The sequence below is a fragment of the Triplophysa dalaica genome, chromosome 18 (genome assembly GCF_015846415.1).
Source record: "Triplophysa dalaica isolate WHDGS20190420 chromosome 18, ASM1584641v1, whole genome shotgun sequence".
Classification (NCBI taxonomy): domain Eukaryota; kingdom Metazoa; phylum Chordata; class Actinopteri; order Cypriniformes; family Nemacheilidae; genus Triplophysa; species Triplophysa dalaica.
This window is the reverse complement of record NC_079559.1, coordinates 15,653,683-15,674,990: the sequence shown is the minus strand read 5'-3', so window position 1 is coordinate 15,674,990 and position 21,308 is coordinate 15,653,683. Positions and strand designations below refer to the sequence as shown.

The following is a 21,308-nucleotide window of genomic DNA, read 5'->3' as shown; positions in this document are numbered from 1 at the left end:
GGGGCATACAAGAAATTACATCAAACGGGTTCAGGTGGGACCGTAAAAAATACAAACAAGGGAGGTGGGGTGGGGTCAGACAAAAGTACATAGGGGGATAACCACGAGGGGTGAGACTTGGTTGGGGGAGTCTTAGCCCGTGGGGGCGCTCGAGAGCGCGGAGCCCTGGGAGGCTTGATGGGGGAAGTCCTGGGAGGAGCTGTCCTTGTCCCCGGCGGGACTGCCAGGCTGGGCCCCGGCTGGAATGCCGGAACGGACCCCGGCTGGAATGCCGGCCTGGACACAGACTGGAAGGCCGACTGGATTGTCGGCTGGGCTGGCGGGCTAGACTCCGGCTGGACTGCCGGACTATGGACCATCGGATTCGGGATCTCCGGCACTTGGACCAGTGGACTCTGGACCTCCGGCACTTGGACCACTGGACTCGGGACCTCTGACACTTGGACCACCGGACTCGGGACCTCCGGTACTTGGACCACCGGACTTGGGACCTCCGGCACTTGGACCACCGGACTCGGGATCAACGGAACTGGGACCCCCTGGGTCCGAGCCGCCCTCCGTTGCCTCTTGTTCTTCAGCCGAAGAAGGCTGAAGGAACAAGGTGAATGGGGTGGGCGGCTCGGGATTGGAGGCCTCGGACCCCCAGGATTCCAGTCTCCCCCGCTTGCCAGTGAGACTGGTTGTTTGTGAAGAGGCTGCAGAGGCTGAGGGGGGGGGGGGGTGGCGGTGCCCATAACCCCGATCTGCAGAGGAACACTCTCAGGTATCGTGACCAGCGGAGAGGAGTAGCTTGTGCTCGATGAAGTCGTGGACTCCGATTGAGCCGCAGCGGTTAGCCACACGTTGTTGAAGTCCAACGGCTTCATCGCTCTCATCTCCGCCTGAGAGAGGGGGTCTCTGAGACCGGTGTTAAACAGCACCGACAGTTCCTCCTCAATACGTCAATATATAAACCAAGCCAAGACTTTCTTACTTAAAACCCTAAGGCTATGCCATGACCCGCTCAAATAACAAGAATAAACATGACATGATAGCGGAATCATGACAAATGTAGTATAGAAATTATGTCTCTATATGTGAAATTATATCTATTGCATTGTTGTGAATAATGTTTTGTAGCACCTTTATTTGTAAAAAGGTTGTATGTTTGGAAGTACAACAAAATTATGGTCCGTTCATTTCAGTACTATGTTCACCACCTTTACCATCACTGTACCACAGTGCACTGCTTTATCAATAATGTATAATACACAGTTCTTTATTGTCGGAGAACTTTAATCAGATGTATTTTTATTGCTGTGTGTCACATTTTACAATACTTCTGTTAAGACAAATCCTAACCAGCCATAATAAAAATCTATATATGTTTGCAAAGGAACTGTTAAACAAAGGCCAGCATGTACTGTATGTACTCTTAATTTACTCCTGGGAATAAAAAATAAATTCCACTACTGTAATGAGAATTGAAAAGTTAGGAATCAAATACTTAATAAACAATCACAATTTAAATTCTTTCTATTAATTCTTGTGTGCTTACTTTCAGAAACGTGCATGTGTTACCTTGGGATCTGCTGATATCTCAATAAAGGTCTCTTATGAAAATGATCCATATTTTTACTATAGTTACCATAGTTGAACTATGTTTTTTCTAGTAAAGAATAGTAACCACAAATTTACATTAGTTGCATTATAGTAACAACAGTTTAACCATAATGGTAATACAAATTGTAATTAATCACATGTATACTTTATACAGTATATATATATATATATATATATATATATATATATATATATACACACAAAACGGTGCTCATGAGTATACTAAACAGTCAATAATAGGGCTAAATGATCACACTGAGAAATACTTCCTCTATATGGCACCATGAAGCACATATACTGTGATAAAACTTTTGATGTTCAATTTTATCAGATAATGGTATCATTCATCCAAATGATGAAAATATTACAAATACTGTACATGTGGACCAGCTCAGTTGAAGCAATCCAAAATTTTAGAATAATGAAATAGAATAATGTTCCTAACAGGACCTTTTGCATCCAGCAAAATATAATCCACTCTTGGGTAACACACACACAATTTGTGTAAATACTGTTAACGGCGGTGACCAACAGTGCTTTGTTTTGACACACAAGATGATTTACATAAACACACAAGATGATTTACATAAATCAAGATGTTCACTTGATTGAATTTTCTTATGATACCATCATGGAATAATTGGGCTGTTTACAGACTACCACCTCAGTCTGCCTTTTCAAAACATGCCGATGAGTGAAGCTTTGCTCAGTCTGAACTATCATTTGATGTGAAAAATTACTCTGATGCCGGGTTTCACAAACAACGCTTAAATCTCGTCCAAGACTATAATGCAAGTTTGAGCTGTCTTAACTGAAAATAATTTACAATGAAAAATCCTAAAACATGTCAGTGCTAAAATTCACACTAGCAAAGTTTTTAATAAGGCATTTTTAGAAAAGCTACTTAATTCTTATAATTTGACTCCTGTATGACTAATGTATAGTCCTGGCTAAAGATAAGCCCTGTCTGTGAAACCGGGCCTGAATGTCCCACTGATCACCACAATAAAGATGTGAATGAGTTTCTTTATGCGTCTCTCTCTATCTTTCACTGTTTTGTGATACGGGTTAACACAAGTCTAGCATATTCTTTGTTATAGTTGAAAAACTGCTGAGTAATCCGAATCCTGAGACAGGTTATAACCAAGGACAAAGTGCAGCTGGCTTTCCTACAGTATAACCTCAGCAGCCTGTGAGTGATGCAACTTGCCATTTTAGCCAATGACATGCATTTGACTTATCAAGATACAGTAGATAAAATAAAACTCAGTTAGAGAGAAAGTGAGATGTGACTGGAGGCGCTTGGAAACCAGCAAAAATGAAGAGAAACTCAACAGGCTTGCGTGTGCGCCTTCCTGCGCTCATTTTTACATTAGAGGTTGTGATAGTGGTCCTTTATGTTGTCTTTGTAACTTACGATGACAGCGCTAATGCAGTTCTGCAGAACAACCAGACGAAGCCCATGGAGAACTTATTGTATCAGAATTATTCGGTTTTTGCTGACATACAAGTGATGATCTTTATTGGATTTGGCTGCTTGTTGGCTTTTTTCCGGCGCTATGGTTTTGGTGGAATGGTCTTTAACTTTCTGACCGCCACGTTTGCCATTCAGTGGGCTATTCTATTCCAAGGCTTCTTCCAGTTTTACCACGATGGGAAGATTCATCTTGGAGTGATGAATCTGATAAATGCTGAATTTGCCTGCGCTGTGGTGTTAATCTCTTTCGGTGCAGTACTGGGGAAGACCAGTCCAGTGCAATTGCTGGTAAGTTTTTTATTTTTGGTGCAGGATTACACTTAAAGGGATAGCTCACCCAGCATTGAAGATTCTGTCATCATTCACACACCCTCTTGTCATTTCATACCCGCATGACTTTCTTTTCTGCGTAGAACATATAAGAAGATATTTTGAAGAAAGTTGGTATCCGAACGCACTGAACCCCATCCACATCTATTGTATGGAGCAAACAAATAGAAGTGAATGGGGGCCAGTTAACAACATTCTTAAAAATATCTTCTTTTGTGTTCTGCAGAAGCATAAAGTCATACAGGTAGAATAAATGATGATTGAATTCTCATTTTGGGTGAACGATCCCTTTGAAGCAAGTCTATCAGTCTCTTGCATCATATGTTTATACGCTCTTAAAAATAAACATGCTTTAAAGGTTCTACAGAGCGATGCCATAGAAGAACCATTTTTGATTCCAAAAAGAACGTCAAAGGTTCTTTAAAGAACCATCTCTTTCTTACACCGTGTTCACACCAGACACGACACAACACACGGCTAGTCTTAATGGGATGGTCGCGCCACGCCGCATCCAGAGTGGACAACATTTAAAACTATAATTTGTTCTAATGCATTCTATTGTCCTTTGTCTGTCGTTTTGCGTCTAGTGTAGAGACGGTGTTACCTTTTAATAATCTAAAGAACTTATTTTCGCCACAAAGAAACTTTTGTGCGACAGAAAGGTTCTTCAGATGTTAAAGGCCCTTTATGGAACCATTTAGACAAAAAGGTTCTTCTATGGCATCTTATGTTATTTCATACCTGTATAAATTACTTTGTTCCGATGAACACAGAGAAAGATATTTGGAAGAAGTAAGTAATTTTCAGTTCTGGCACATATTGACTACCATATCAGAATAATTAAATGGTTGTCAAAAGTGTCCGAGAATTCTTTGTTTTCCTAAATTCTTCAAAATATCTTTGTCTGTGTTCATTGGTACAAAGAAATGTATACAGGTTTGAAACAACCTGAGGTTGAGTAAATGATGACAGCTTTTTCTTTTTTGGATGAACCATCCCAGAGTGTATTGTGTTTGCACATTTGTTTAAAAAGTGATCATCAATGTCAGTCATAGTTCACATACGTATCCTTTTTAGGTCATGGCCATGCTCGAGATCCCTATGTTTGCCATCACAGAATGGGCCGTACTGAAATACTTAAAGATCAACGATGCTGGCGGCTCTATCCTCATCCACCTGTTCGCCTGCTACTTCGGGTTGGGTGTCACCTTTGTGCTATACAGACCCAACCTAAACGTGGGACATCCGAAAGAAGCAACTAGTTACCAATCAGATCTGTTATCCGTCATGGGCACACTGTTCCTCTGGGTGTTTTGGCCGTCTTTCAACTCGGCGCTGACCTTGAAGGGCGATGACCAGCACAGAGCTGTTCTTCACACGTTCATAGGTCTCAGCGCCTCCACGATCACCGCTTTTGCCCTGTCTACAATACTCAGCAAAAATGGCAAGATAAGCATGGCTGATGTCCAGAACGTAACATTGGCCGGTGGGGTAACTGTTGGTGCTTCCGTGGACATGATGATCTCCCCGGGCGCCGCTTACGCTCTGGGGATATTGGGTTGCATAGCGTGCATGTTGGGGTACAAATACCTGAGCCCGTTCCTGGCACGCCGGCTAAGGATTCAAGATCAGTGTGGCATACATAACCTCCACGGCCTCACCGGACTCATTTCCAGCCTGGCTGGCATCTGTGCCATCCTGCTGGCCACCGAGGAAACGTACGGCCCTAGTCTCTACCAGACTTTCTCATATAGGGCACCCATGGAGGGAGACCCTCAGCTGGAGGAGCTTCGGAAACTGATTCCAGACCTGGAGGCGGGCTTGGGTCGGAGCGCACAGGAGCAAGCTCTGTTTCAGCTGGCCGCAGTGATCGGGACCATCGCTGCATCAGCGGTGGGGGGATTCTTGACCGGAGCAATTCTCAAGCTGCCCTATCTGGCCTCTCCCACGGATGAAAACTGTTTTGATGATGAGCTTTTCTTTGATGTTCCTCAAGAATATGATCAGCAGGATGTATGGTCTCCTGTTCTGAAAGACACATGCAAAACTGATGTTGAATAAAGACAACTGCACTTAGTAGGGGACAGATGTTTGGCTGGATTATTCAAGACTAGAATAATAATGATTATCGCACCAGGCCATAAAACACTTTTGAGTACTGTGTAACTTACTAACTGGTTATTACATTTACCTGTAATAAAATGATGGGCCGTTAATGTTTGGTGGATACATTTACATTGCATTTATTAATTTGGCAGACGCTTTTATCCAAAGCGACTTACAACTAGGAGACCATATAAATATTTTGTTAACACGCTTAACAGTACCGTGGATACAGGTTCCTATATGTGTATATCTTCATAAGTCATATGTGTGTATATTTTGATAAAAAATGATTTTGTAAAATATTTAATAAATATTCAAAGAATTCATACTTAAGTAATATTTAGTTATTCCATATTAATTCATAAATATAAAGTCAGAATGTTGCTATGTGATCATTTAAAAGAAGCATTAATGTGAATTGAGTCTTTTCACTCTACAAAAGAAAACATAGAGTACTAAAGAGTACAATGTGTTTTTCACTTCTACTTGTGCATTATCTTGATTAAAGTTAGAAGTTAACAGACTTCCGATAACTTGTGTAGACTTTGTTATATATTTATTTGATTATATTACTTGGGGCCCTGTCCCTGCCTCTTTTATGTCATGTACATCTGACCGTTTCTTTGTAAAAAAAAAAACGACCATGTAATTGCATGCAGAACTGTAATATGATGTGATAACCTTTTGTAATTTAAGTGGAGGTTGCTAAAGGCCAGATAAGCTCTATTACAAAAACTGTAAATTGTCATCATTTATTATTTGTCAATTGCAACGCACTAATATTTATTTTAGTTGTATCGTAATACTTGATGTTTATTGATTTTTTTACTATTTAAATTTTACTAAAATAACAAGCTACGTTGTGTTTTTATTGTTTTTCTTGACAATAAAAGTGGATTTTTTTAAATAAAAGTCAAAAATATTTATAATCTACCATAAGGAATGTTTATATGATTAATCTAAATATGTATATCATGTATCTGTGTATGTGGAAAATAAAACTTGTTTAACCAGGATCTCATTTGTGTCATGAGAGAAGCCCCGCCCACCATCAGCGTCCATTTTGGGCAAAGCAGGAAGTTGACTTAGGGGAAAACCTAACAAACAAACTAAACAACTTCTTAAGCGTCCGACGATACATTTATCGTTTTTTACTACGTGTTTGAATCGTTGTTTAATGTAAATGTTAAATTAACACCGTCAGGACTGTACCCGGATTTAATCGTTTGTTTGACGGTTGTGCTGACAGGCTCACGCGCGTCGCAGAGGTCGCGACAATAATCCGGAATCCTATATAAAACAAGGTAATTTTGCAAAAATATAGATTGGTCTCTGATTCAAATGTATTTTTACGTCAACTGCTTGTTGTAGTGCATTTCAGTGTTAGCTTAGCGTGTAAAGCTGCGGCTTATGTAATGCACATGGTGTTGTAGTGGCTCGCGACCCATGTTATTTAAACCAAAACCTTAGCCTTTTATTTTTTCTTTGTTGATTTAGGTTGATGTATATCAACAAGAAATTGATCGGCAGGACAAAAGAATGAGGGAAGTTACACAAAATGGACATTTGGTTGTAATATTTTTTTCCTCCGCAGTTGGTCAGGATGGCGGATGACTTCGATGTCGAGGCCATGCTGGAAGCTCCTTTTAAGAAGGTGGGTTAAAGGCCGGAAGTGAACGGGTCTCAGTTTGTGGTTGGCATTTGTGCTTTTGCAGACCTATAAAGAGTGTGGTAAGGCTAGCCAGAAACCCTGCATTTGTTTTCTGTGCCAGATTGAAGTGTATTATGTGTATTGTATATAAGAGAGTGATGTTGTGCAGTGTGAATTATCCTGAATTACAAATAAATGCCCGTCTATCTCTCTTTATAGACTTGCCTAATGATATCTCACCTCTACTCCCCTGAATACATCTTTGATTCCAGTGTGAACTGTGAAAAAAAGTAAGGTAGTAATTGCGCAATGTATTGATGTACTGTGATCCCTTAGGTAAAACACAAACAGACCGCCAGCCTAGACCATCCATCACCTGTTTGCTTTCAGCAAGGTGAATAAATACCACTGGATGAACAATAATATGACATGGAACAGAGACAGTATTTAAATACAGGTTTTAATCATGTCACCATGAGATCAATGTTATTAGACGTAAGGGTAAAGTGTACGTCTCAGCATAACTCGATAAGATAGAGTGACCATACGTGCAATTTTTCCCGGACAATTCCTGGCCAGGATTTCGGGTACGTTTCTTCGGAGGTCACTTTGTCGCACGCATACGTCATCAAGATTTACTGTTTCAGGTTTTATTTCAGAAAAGCAAGAGTTATATTTCAATGTAAGAATGAAACTACAATGATTATATGTCTTAAGAGAAATACGTGTTAATTTTATATTTTGTTAAACTGAAATGTGTTAAACTTGATGACATATGCAGTTGGGAAAGCGATTTTCGGAGTACGCTCCCGAAATCCTGGACAGGATGCGTCCGTGATAAAGTGGCTCGTATGGTCTACCTAAGAATAAGACCTTCATGTTTTCACAGTTAAAAAACGGATTAATGAACTATAATTTAAGTACAGTCCAGTTATTAAAGCAAACCTCTGAATTCAAACTGTCCTGGGCTTGGATATGTCCCATGCCCTTTTTGGTGTAGACATCTGCGCCCTCTTCATTTAAGATATATAATCTGGGGGCCATGTACATGGTTTTACTGTTGATTATTATATAATTCAAAATATATTTGCCTGTTTAAATACTGTCTCTCTGCCCAGTCTGTTGTAATGGTCTCTATAATCGTTTACATTAGCATTTGGATTGTGCATGCCCTTGACACAGTGTAGTTATATCTCTTCATCCTTCAGTTGTCTACCATCTTAAAAGACGACGTATTACAGAGTAATCATTTTGTCAGAAAGAATACTTTGCTTCATTGTAAATTAATAAATAAAACCTGTGCCTGTAGTGGTTCCAATGTAATGGATTCAAAATGAGGCAAGGAAGACGAAAACCACAATCTTTGTATGAGGTTTATAGTGGTTTCTTTTATGGCTTACTTTGATTTTGCGTTGTCTTTTGGGACGCAATATGACTAAGCCGTGTAAATCCCTGTTTGCTTCAGGACGAGCTGTGAGACAAAGATGACACCGAGCTCTCACAGTCCAACCACGCTTACTGGGGAAGATCTCACGGACTGACAGCATCAACACTGGAATGCCCTTTAGCAGCTCTATAGCATGGCTGCAGCAAGAGTTATGTTAAAAATAGCAGGGTACCTAAACTATAGCCTTGAGGGTCCCCTAAAAATACATGGCTTCTCTGTTAGCATTAGGCAGGCACTAGGGATTGGTCACAATGGTTGGCTAGTTGTCCAGCCACTAGTTTATATTTTATGATGCGTGTGATATTTCTAGCCATGGTGATTTAATCAGCATGCGGGTTATTCCCTTTAAAACATTGCTATTACAGTGATACACATTCAGACAGATGTCTTCGGTTGCAAGTGTCATGCTCTGCTCTATTTTGAGTATTCCACATGGGGATTACATGTCGGTTTAACATTGGCTTTTTAAAAAATGAACCTCAAGACTCTGTATTTCACATATTTCAATGAACACAGGTTAAGAATTTTAACAGCATCTGATTGGTGTTATGTAATACACACCTAATTATACTAACTAGTCATCAGGGAACCCAAAACTTAAGTATTGCACATTGCTTGCAAGTTTTTGTTCAGTGAAAGAATCACTGTAGTGTTAACTTTAATTGGCTTTTTCATGTCTGATGGAAACAAAATATTTTCTCAAGTTATTGCAAGACCCTGCTGAAAGCTTCTTGTTTTTATTTGAATCTGTTTATCTGTAGCAGAAAGTTTTATTAAAAAATGAGACAAAACACAAGTGATTTATCACAAAGGAGCCAACAGTGTTAGCAAATTATTGAAATATTCCACAATATCGAATTTCAACCAATATGAGTTTTTTCTTTCCTTAATTCTGTTAAACGAAAGTAGCTCTTCACTCCAGAACGCGAGATCCACAGGGCAAGGTTGGATCCAGATCAAGTCTCCTCCCATTGCATTGTGATTGGTTGACACTGAATCCAGTCTCCTCCCACTGCATCTTGATTGGTCTACAGATTTCTGCAGCGTTTTTGCCATAACACACGTCAAACTCGTGTTGTTGCCCTACCAATTCCACATTGAGTCATAACTAAAGTTATTCTTTTGATGGAAAAACAAACTTGCTAAGGAAGAACTTTATTTATTAATAAATCATTTTTAATAACGTATTTTATTACATTTAGGGTAAGGGATTGTGTTAAAGGTCTAGAGTGGCATTTATAGCGGCCCGTAGCAGTGAGTTTGAGAATTGCAAACAGTCTCTCAGTCCTCCGCTCACCCCTCCCTTTTGAAATGCGGCGGTGGCTACCACAGTACAAAAAGACGTTGTTGACTTAGACAGCGTGTCATCTCATGTTGACGCAGGGAAGAGATCATGCGAACATTAGAAAGACTGTAGAAAGAGCCATGTCTTATTTATTACATAAAATAAAGGGTCTGCGGATTTTAAGTATCTATAAATACAAGCATAAAAGTCTGGACCTGCATTAATATTATAAAGACTTCCCAGCAGAGATGAGTTAGAACCAGACGTACTAAGGCTTTTAGCGGAGAAACTCATAGATATCCATGGAGATACTTTCCAGCAGAGAGACTTTAAAGAGAGTGCTTTGATTCGAAGCAACTTTGTTTTTTCTGTTTGTTAGCACCATGATACGTTGTTGTTGTGAAACAGAGCAATTTTGAGTGTCATTGTCCATCTGGAACCAGTGTGCTGCTTGTATGTACTTGTGTCATCTTCGCCACGCAAATTATTATTTACGTGGTCTAAGCTATGATCAAGCTAAGCATTGCACACCACGTTTAAGGGCAGAGCTAGCTGACAGTAAATAGCAACCCTGTATAAGTGGGTAAAAATCTATTTCACGGAACGAGTCATTTTATTTCCAGTAACAATCTTTCATTATAATTCTTTATCTTATACCTAATTTTTCTTAGATTTATTTCATTTATTTATTTATTTTTAGTTATGTTGTAGGCTAGCTATGAAAATATACAGATTAAGTTCTGATAATGAGGTTTATTATTTATTTATATTAATTTTCTGGCTATATCATATGTATACAGTACGAAGATAGACCACATGTATAACAATAAAGTATGAATATATGCACAAACAATGAGAGTACAGTACAGTATAGGATTGGTGTTATAAACTGGTGTTCGTGGGGTCTTTACAGTAGGTCTTTATCGCTCTTCACTCTCTATTAGATGCACATTTGTGTGTTGCGACTCTTTGTTTTTAGGTTTGTTTATTTATTGTCTTTAAATGCGAGTCTCTGGTGACTCCACTCGCGTCTCCCAAAACAGGGGAAAGCAGCGTGTCACGTCAAAGCGCTCATGCTGCAAGTATCATTGGGCATTTCAATTTAAGTTTCACCTTGGCTCGCCTGAAGTCAAACTTTATTAAAACTAATAACAGCTTCACAAAGCAATCTGACTTCTGAAATATGTGGTGAGAATAAGCTTTTTAATATGCTCGCTCTGATCACTGCAGGTTAGAGAAAGAGCCGGAGTTGGAACGGATCACAAAACTACAGACTGAAATAAAGTCAAAAGAATATTTGATACGTGAATTTGTTATGGGTGGATTAATTTACTTGTTTTTTTCAGAAAAACGCACAACTTGAAGAACAAAGAGTTAACCTCGCCTAATTATTTACATTCAGGGGAATGCACGGAATAGAAAAATCTCTTATGGTTGTTTTTTTTCCGCGGTAACGAAATATTCTGTCATACAGCCCAGCCCTAAAGGGCTGTTAAAGGCGTTTATTTTACAGCAAGAAAGCAGTTAGGAGTAAGTTAGTAGACGTTTCCCCTCCCTTTGTAAAGTCAGGGACAACCAGACTACGTACCGCAGGTTGGTGGGAGAGGAAGCGCTTTCCTGTAGCTCGGTGGTTAGAGCACGGGGCTAGCAACGCCAAGGTCATGGGGTCGATCCCAGGGCTTGCACATACTCTGAGACAAATGTATAGTATAATGTAAGTCGCTTTGGATAAATACAAATGCATAAATGCACTTTGTAGAGCTGTTTGTTCATTAAGGGCAACTGTACAAAACATGGCGAATTCAATGTATGTAGGCCCGCTCTGTATGTAGATAAAAATAGCTTATTCTTAGTAAATACAAACATAACAGTTCATTATGTAAGGTATTTACACCTCTGAAGAAATAGTTTTATATATATATATAGTGGAATTGACATCAAAATTCAGAGTCTAACTTTAAAATCCGTACTTTACTGAGTAATAGGTCCGTATTTGAAATACTTTGGTAAGTTAATAATACTACTTTATGTAGTTTAATATTAGTTATTTGAATGAATCAAATAAGCCGTTCCATGTCTGTCTTTGTATCACATAACTAATCAAGGTTGATGTAGGATATAGAGAACAATTTGTTATATGTAACTAAATACTTTATGGACAGTGTAATTTGCAAATGCTGGCAACCATTGGTTGCAACTTAACTCTCCAAATCGCAGCCAAGTATATAAAGTGGGAGGTGTAGGATATGGATCTTGTGTTCTGCAGTGAGGACCATCTCACTCTGTTCCCCATCCCTCTTTGCTAGCAGTTCAGTGCTACCGCTCTCTCATGATATTCTTTTATCAATTCTTCTTAGGGAGAAAGCAAGACCTCCAGTGCCAATGGTCATGATGGCGATCGCAAGAAAAAGTGAGCTCTTTGATCTTCTCCAGATTTAATCATATGTTATGATTTGGTGATAATTTAAAAGTGCTGATGATGAATCGATTCCTTTAGGAAAAGACACAGCAACAGTCCCAGCCCAGACCGCCGGAGGAGCAAAAGCAAGGAGCGAAAGAAGAGCCGAGAACGCCGCAGGAGTCGCAGCCGTGAGTCCAGACGATCAAAGAGCAAAGAACGCAGGCGATCGCCATTACGCAGCCGGGGGGGCGGACGATTCCGTGGACGCAGGAGCCCATTGTAAGTTTAACTTCAGACATTTCTGTCTGAAGCCGAGCTTTTTAAAATTTACGTGTGATTTTGTCGCATGCCTGCTGATAAAAGCATTTTAAAGTTTGTCTTAAAATTTATAAAAAAAATAAAAGGGAAAGAAAGGCAAAATCTTTCTTGTTTTAGGCTCAGCTCTTTTGTTAAAGTGTTTAAAGGTTTAAATGGATCACCACAAGATAAATTAGTTGTTTAAATGCTTCTTAAATAACCACTCTTTCCTGAACAACGGAGTAAAATAAATGTTTACATTTGTGTATTGCCACACGTTCACTATCATGGCAGCATTTTACAGTTTGTTGCAATTAAAGGGTGGTTGACAGATACTAATGTGCATATGTTTTACAACACATGCAGAAATATTCCTTTCATTTCTTACTGTGTTAATGCACATTGCTCAAATGATTGGCGATTGCGGATATGCAATCTTAATTTAATCTAACAGTACCTGAAGTGTGTAATAGTTTGTAATGATAATACTCTTTCATCTATCCAAGCTTAAGAGGGTATTTCTTTTACCCATATGTTCTTTCAGCCCATATATCTTATCTATCTATATATCTTATCTATATCTATGAAGTACAAAATGCTTGACACAAAGTTAAGGCATGTCAGCTTTAGTCATTTTTTACTTACATTGTATTGAAAGATGCATTGAAAGTAAGTGGTTGGTTGAGCAATTGCAGTGCCAGAAATTACATGCTTCAGATAGCACCCATTCAGCAAGCAGTTAGGTCTGCCGGCAAATGATTCAAAAGAACATGATGCAGCCTGTCATTGGCTTTAGTAAAATATTAATCCATGCCCATCATTTCTGAACTGCTGATGTTTTATATCATAGTATGGGGCAGAAAATAAACGGTGGTTCCGGAGGCAAGACTGGCCCACAGCATTTCACCAAGCACAGGTTTCTATAATCTAGTCTTCTTTATGGCTTGTGTTGTCTGTTGAATGCATGTGCTGTGCGTTATGAATAATCATGCACAGCAGTTTAACAAACACAGACTAACTGTGACTTTCTCTCCCCAGTCGCAAGCGCTCCCGAAGCAAAAGCCCATTCAAGAAGGACAAGACCCCAGTCAGGTGAGACTTTCATTTGCTGGCGGTCATAGTCATGTGAACTTGTCTGTTCACATGTCTGTCTTGTGAACTTGTTTTTATTCCTGCATGTACCTTTTTAAGGATTAATCAGCTTTTTTGGAGGGGCCATAACCATTCTGGGAAACAAATTAATTTAATGGCTGACACATTCATGTGAAGCTTAAAGCAGGTTTGCTGGTAGCTGCAAGCTTGATGTATTAACATGAGGGAGGAGGTGGAGAGTTAATGGAGCGTCTAACAACCTTTAAAAATAACTGCCTCAACCCGTTTTAGCTGATCTGTGCTCTCTTTTCAGTGTAAATGCACTTAAAGATGTTTGATCTCGATTTGTTTAGTGTCAAATGAAAGAACATGTGCTTGATGACAGTGGAAAAACTGAGGGAAATCTTAGAATGGGAAATGTATTCATTTATAATGAAGCCTTAAAAGTACATTTATCATTTATAGGGTATTCAGAATGTTTTGTTTTAAAGATATAACTTAAATTTGGACATGATATATGTTTAGGATTATATAATGACTTGTGTTTTGATATGAATTGAATCTATTTTACATGAGAGATTTATTTGAGATCTTGCAGTTTATATATATCCAGAGGGAAATGACATGCATTTATGTAGTTGATGACCTCTGTCTTTTCTTAAACAGGCAACCAATAGATAATCTGAGCCCGGAGGAAAGAGATGCCCGCACAGTGTTCTGCATGCAGCTGGCTGCCAGAATTAGGCCCAGAGATCTAGAAGACTTCTTCTCAGCAGTAGGAAAAGTATGATGCACTAGATTTTACGATCTTGTTTTCTCCTGTAAGCCTCGTTTATTGTACATGTTTTGTTTATATCTTTTTAATGTTTTAGGCGGCTGTGCATTGTGAATTTAGTTAATAAAGATGCAATTTGTTTTATTAAGACACAATTTCACACCAAGCTTAAAACTATCATTAAATACTCATAACGCACTACTATAATATCCTTTATATAGGTTTTTTAATGTTGAAAAGATTAGCAACGTTGGAAAAAATAAACTGCATTTAAACCTGTGCGAAGCGAAATCATACAAAGCCAATACAAAACAAAATGAACAAAACGCAACGTTTATTTACAGTCTGTGATATATTGTTATCTTGTTTATTTTGTTTTGCATGTTCTTGATAAGAAAAACAAGCATATAGGTCTATTTTACTCTGGTGAAAGTCTGTTCAACAAGTGGAGAAAGTGGAGAAAACGTCCTGCTCTTCTCTAACTCTCGGTAACAAAACCCAGATCTGACAAGAATATCTGGCTTTATTGTTTATAATGTTGATTATTACGTGACCGTCATCTGAGGAAGAATTACTTATCATGCTCTTTACCAAGGCATATAAATATTGTTTTGTTTGTCGTTTGATGGTCAGTGTCTTCCTTTTTTAGCTTTGTATTGCATTAGTATCAATAAATTAAATCAACTAAGGTAGCCTAACTAAGGAATTACAGCACGTTTAAAAAAAACTTCAGTGCGAATTTATTAACTGCCATCGACCCTATTTAAAGTTCTTATGAGGAAATAAAGGCTTTAGGCATGAAAAAGGTACCAGTCTTATGTTAAGGCCAAACTTATTAACATAAATTGCAGTGAAATGTACATTTTAATGTTTCAAGTCGTTGAAATCAGCATTAGTTAGCTTAGTATATTTCTAACGAACAAACAGTCGCTCCAAACAAGCAATGTGTTATACCAACTTATATATAAGTAATGTTAACGAATTCTGTGGCTCATGTTTTGAAAACATTTTCATATGGTGATGTGAGCCGAGCATAACACGCAATCTGTCAGGCCGCCGTGTGTGAACTTGAAATATTTATACTAGCTTGCTATCTGACAGAACAAAGATTCAGGGACACATACAAATGATTGTTTATATTTTCTGCATATTATAAAATCATTACAGATGAAGTGAAGAAGCGTTAAATAAGACAAGACAATTCTAACCCTGTGGTGACGCAGTTTTTTATTTAATTTTCGAATAATTATAGCGGATCAAGTATTCCAACATTCGTGCACATCCCTAATTGCACTGTGTTCCCCCTCATGTTTAAAACAGGTTTGTGACTCTTGCTTCTGTGGGTTTTGCAGAAAAAGACAGTCATACAGGTTTGAAATGATATGAGGGTGAATAAATAACAAGAGTTTTCGCTTTCAGGGGAACTGTCTGTTTAAGTAACTAATAAATCTTTAATACTAAAACTTAACTTTTGTGATTTATGTTTTTCAAGGTTCGTGATGTGAGGATGATCTCGGATAGAAACTCTCGGAGGTCAAAGGGCATTGCCTACATTGAGTTTGTAGATGCGACCTCAGTACCGCTGGCCATTGGACTGACAGGTCAACGTGTTCTGGGAGTGCCAATCATAGTCCAGGCTTCACAGGTCAGAACATAACCACACATTTAAATTGTGACGTCTGTTTCATCCTATTAGTTGAGTTGCTAACATGGGAATAAAACATATAATCTTTTAATGTTTTTTATTATTTTGTGCTTTTACTGCTTTAGTTTTTTTAAGGGTATTAGCTTTCCTATTTCCTTTTCATTTCATTGTATAATTACATTTTACTTTTTAGTGACAGACCTGTTAATGTTTAATAATTATTTTTCAAAACAGAAGATTCCATTTAACCTTGATGTTGTCAATTCTGTGAAAAGTTATTGAAAAATAGGGTCCAGAAGTAAATGTATTTCAATTTCAGTTTGAATTTCAAATTTGTACAAAATATTGTGAGCCCTATATCATGTATTGTAGCGAATTGGTGCAGAGTGCACAACTGTTTGATAATTGTGTCGTGTGTTGCAGGCTGAGAAGAACAGAGCAGCAGCCATGGCCTTAAACCTCCAGAGGGGAGGCATCGGACCAATGCGGCTGTATGTGGGCTCCCTGCACTTCAATATCACCGAAGACATGCTCAGGGGCATCTTTGAGCCTTTCGGCAAGGTGTGGTAATCATTGCTATTACCTAAACAGGCAGTAAACGCAAGATCGAAATGTTTGTGTTTACCTAATGTATTATTCATTGAGAGTTGCTCTCCTCAGATTGAAGGCATCCAGCTTATGATGGACAATGAGACGGGCAGGTCGAAAGGATACGGCTTCATATCAGTGAGTACAAATGCAGATTCACTATGGTTAAAGATAACATATTTTGCACCTGTTTGAAGTCTTATGTCCAAGTTACACTGAGTCCTGGGTTTTTTTTCCAAAAGTTTGCAGATGCGGAATGTGCTAAGAAAGCCTTGGATCAGCTGAATGGATTTGAGCTCGCAGGGCGGCCGATGAAGGTGGGCCACGTTACCGAACGCACCGATGCCTCCAACGCCAGCTCTTTCCTGGACAATGATGAGCTGGAGAGAACTGGCATTGACCTGGGCACAACAGGGCGTCTTCAGCTGATGGCTAGACTGGCAGAGGGTACAGCTTTAACCCTGCATATTGATCACTCAATCAAATTCTCTTCTGGTGATGTCATAGTAAAGTTGTTCTGGTTGTTTTGTAGGTACAGGATTGCAGATTCCTCATGCTGCCAAGCAAGCTTTACAGATGAGTGGCTCTGCAGCTTTTGCAAATGGTGCGTCTTTTGGGCTTTATGTTGAATTAAATTATACATTTAACTCTTTCACCGCCATTGACGAGTTATCTCGTCATTTAAAAAAAAAACGCTTCCCAGCCAAAGACGAGTTATTACGGGAATCAGTGTTTGTACTGTTTAATAGCAGGTGGTGCTATTACACACCACTGGGAAAAAGTACACAATCCAAGAAACTAGGACTTATATGTTTTAGCGGTTTTTAATCATTGTTCTGAGTGGAATCTGGGCGGAATCTTTGACAAAAAACGTTAATTATCTCAGCTGTTTAATCAAAATGATGCAGTTTTGAAGAAACCTACCCACATCTACAGACACCTGAAGATAGAAGAATACGGTTTCTTTTGTTTAAAAGCTGAGACTCGGTTCTTTCATTTGACATATTGTTTGCCCATATATTCACCCAGTTGGGGGAAAATGTTAAAAAATGCTGGTGTAGGCTGGCAACTTTTTTTTAAAGAGGCTGGCGGCGAATGAGTTAACGAAGCGATTCTTCTTAGGATAAAAATTATTGGCAATTTCTCTCCCAAACCCACAGACACAAGTCAAGGTGTTCTTTTCTATTCCAAAAAGCTAAAAGCCTTCCTTTATTCTGCGTTTGATTTATCACTAACATCCATCTTTGGAGTTCTTTGTACATAAAACCTAAAAAAGAACACAAATAAAAGCCCTTTTGTAAAATAAAACTTTATATCTTTAATATCTTGTTCATCATAGAAGATGTGCCTTAAGTTTTCTTCCAAAGCTGTTTTATATTTTATCTTTGACTTTAATATAAAAACCTTGATCAGATCTCACAGACGGGATGATAATAATATTGGATTTTTGTATTTTCATTAATATTGCATATAATCTCGTATATCTGGCTCATTTATTTAAAATGCACTCAAATCTTAGGAGTTTGCCTCAGGCAACTGCTAAATCCAGCTTTCAGATTCAACAAGCTCGAACAGAGTCTGTTGACCTTCCAGACTGTCTAGTTCCCACTATTTATTTGTTTGTCAGCAGCTTTTGAGGCTTATTTAATGACTACTTAAATTTCCTTTCAGGAATCTCCTAATGATAAGCTTGTTTTAACTGTGAACATGTTATTTGTGTTCGATAAAGCCACAGGTACAGTTCAAGCTCCTATTCTCCCTAATCCTGGGATGAATCAAGCCATGAACCTTCCGACCCAGCCACTGGCTACACAGTGTTTACAGCTGTCTAACATGTTCAATCCACAATCGTAAGTTTCCCATTGCACTTTTTCCTGAGTGTACACTTTGGTGTATTGAAAAAGAAAGATAACTTTTTGTGTTTTGTAGGGAAGATGAACCTGGCTGGGACGTCGAGATTCAGGACGATGTCATTGATGAGTGCAATAAACAGGGAGGCGTCGTTCACATATACGTCGACAAGAACTCTCCTCAAGTAAATACAATCTTACCAAATCTGAGACGATATTTGACTAGAATGAAGTGATAATTTATTGACGCATCTGCCTGATATCGCCTAATTCACACCTTTGCTTTTGTTTGGCAGGGAAATGTTTATGTTAAATGTCAGAGCATCCCCGTTGCAATGACTGTGGTCAGCGCCCTGCACGGGCGGTGGTTTGCAGGTGAACCTCCATTTTTATTTCTCCAAGATTTCACTTGATGGGTTTTGCTTTTGTATTTGTACATAGCACTGACGGTCACTACTTTTGTTTTATAACAGGTAAAATGATCACAGCTGCCTACGTGCCTCTCCCCACTTACCATAACCTGTTTCCAGACTCAGTCACAGCCACACAGCTCCTCAGGCCCACACGCCGGTGATCCAGCCCCCTCTCTCTGTCTGACCCTGCTTAATCTGAAAACACAATATGTACATGCACCTTTATACCCCCCACCCCACCCTTCTTGAAATAACTGCTGTGGGCCTGTGCCATTAAAGGTCATGAAGGGCAACATCATACGTTGCATAATAAGGATGAAGGTTTCACAGATAGGCCTGTTTTGTTTTATTTCGCTTTTTTAGTTGGATGTTGATCTGAAGTCATTTGTTATCCTAACTATAGCAAATTCTAGATCAACTCTGCTTCACTGTTGGCCTAAGTGGAAACCAATATCTCTGTCTGAACATCAACTGGATACCTGACAATGGTTTTGAAGGAGATTCTAATGTTTTTAAAGAAATTTCTTTTGAAGCTGTTTTGTCGTTTTTCTGCATTGATTAGTTGCCTAGAAAGGTGGAATGATATGTTATCTTTTCAGTTTTCAAGTAAAAAAGTTCTTTATCTTGTTTGTTTTGTGTCTAGACTTATTTTCAGTCTGTTACTTTCATTGTGAGCAACAACAGAGAACCAAAAATAGTTTGAAGTGGTCATGGTTATTTTCTTCTGGAGACGTTCTGTTTGCTGTCTGAAACCATTTTGAATTTATAACTTTTCATAATCAAGAACTGATTTTTCTAAATCTTACAATTGATTAAAGTACTTTAACAACACTGAATTAAACTGAGTTTTGGTTTTGATTTAATGTTATGTAAGGTTGATAGATTAGTAATCACCTCTAGAGGGAGCTGTGAGTCCAGTGCATCAGCAGGAATGAAGTGATAAACCACTTACCTCCCTGTATCATGAATAACATTTTATAGCTATTATTATGGTATAGTTCAATTTATAGTTTTCTCATCCCTTATAATGGATGGTTATGTGGAATGCATATTCATTAATATTCAGTTAATGATATAACAAAATTGCTTTTATTACACACAAATGTTTGAATCCAAGTCAAGCACAACTGTGCTGGTTTTTAATTTTAGTCTCAATCATTGCATTCTTAATTGAAAGATCATGAAAAGATCTGTCATGTTTAGACATCAAACGATCAGTTTCAATGCATAAGAAGTCTTTGGATGATGTTTTCCTTTGTGCTGTTGGGCAAAAAAAATAAAAAAGTTCAGTTAAAATAAATCTCATAAAGACATAGACATAAAATTAGGATAGCAGAAATTAATTTGAAAACATTCAGGGAAATTAAAGTCTTACCCTGTAGTTTAGGCTCTGGAAAACATGCTAGAACAATTTGTTGCCTGAGGAAAACCACTAGTTAATCTTACGAACAGGGTTTGGATGTTGTCAGACAACTGTGGTGAAGAATGGACCTTGTCAAAAAATGAGAGAAAATAAGAAGGGTGGAGAAAAAAGAGACGCAGCTACAGAATAATATACTAAAAAATATTGTGCAATTACAATCTTTGTAATGAGCTACAGAGTGTTTGTATTAAAATATGTATTCAAAATGTACATGATCTTTGTTGTTGCTATGAATTTTCTGCATGATCAACCAATAAATAGGATAAAATAAATATGAAGACTTAATAATTCATATTAATGTTATGGTTGTGCGTGATCTATTACCCTATGGAAAATTGATTCCAATTTTCGGAGTGTAATTAACATTTTCTTTGAATTACAATTAAAGATTACATCACATGTATTTTAAAATCTATAAATACTAGGCATCACAATGTCGCACTTGGAGTCTTTGTAAATGGCCATGTGCTATTCCATTGATTGGTCAGTATAAAACATGTTTTGTTACAGTCTACCCGCCTCATGTACTTATTTTCAGTTAATTCTACAAGTCTGACTGCCCAACATTTACTGACTATTTTACCATGTTTGGTGTAAGCTCTTGTAGTGTAATCCAGTTTATAACGTTGGTATCAGGGTTGAATATACACTCACCTAAAGGAACTCTCATTATTAGGAACACCATACTAATACTGTGTTTGACCCCCTTTCTCCTTCAGAATTGTCTTGATTCTACGTGGCATTGATTCAACAAGGTGCTGAAAGCATTCTGTAGAAATGTTGCATTCTGTAGAAATGCCCATATTGATAGGATAGCATCTTGCAGTTGATGGAGATTTGTGGGATGCACAAAGCTCCTGTTCCACCACATCCCAAAGATGCTCTATTGGGTTGAGATCTGGTGACTGTGGGGGCCATTTTAGTAC

The 21,308-nt window shown here is 38.4% G+C and overlaps 2 protein-coding genes across 6 annotated transcripts in view; both read left to right on the top strand.

The window, feature by feature from the left end:
- Positions 1–5,730, top strand: part of slc12a5b (solute carrier family 12 member 5b) — a 64,363-nt gene extending 58,633 nt beyond the window's left edge. The window contains exons 26-27 of the mRNA XM_056772801.1: positions 3,039–3,367; positions 4,487–5,730. Of these exons, the coding sequence (XP_056628779.1) occupies positions 3,039–3,367; positions 4,487–5,470 (1,313 nt within the window). The 3' untranslated portion in view covers positions 5,471–5,730. The remainder of the gene's footprint in view (positions 1–3,038; positions 3,368–4,486) is intronic.
- An 829-nt stretch (positions 5,731–6,559) lies between these two features.
- rbm39b (RNA binding motif protein 39b) lies at positions 6,560–19,585 on the top strand. Of its 5 annotated transcripts, none has more exons than XM_056772777.1 (18): positions 6,560–6,819; positions 7,110–7,169; positions 7,503–7,560; positions 8,632–8,761; positions 12,256–12,308; positions 12,396–12,578; positions 13,447–13,512; positions 13,635–13,688; positions 14,355–14,472; positions 15,956–16,108; positions 16,532–16,669; positions 16,769–16,834; positions 16,939–17,143; positions 17,229–17,300; positions 18,426–18,546; positions 18,626–18,731; positions 18,843–18,921; positions 19,020–19,585. In XM_056772777.1, exons 4-18 carry the CDS (start codon positions 8,747–8,749, stop codon positions 19,118–19,120), a joined length of 1,530 nt encoding a protein of 509 aa, XP_056628755.1. In that variant the 5' UTR covers positions 6,560–6,819; positions 7,110–7,169; positions 7,503–7,560; positions 8,632–8,746; the 3' UTR covers positions 19,121–19,585. The 5 variants fall into 5 exon arrangements, with proteins under 5 accessions (XP_056628755.1, XP_056628753.1, XP_056628754.1 ...); XM_056772775.1 differs by lacking the exon at positions 7,503–7,560 and adding an exon at positions 7,386–7,456; XM_056772776.1 differs by lacking the exon at positions 7,503–7,560 and adding an exon at positions 7,386–7,461.
- Positions 19,586–21,308: the final 1,723 nt, after the last annotated feature.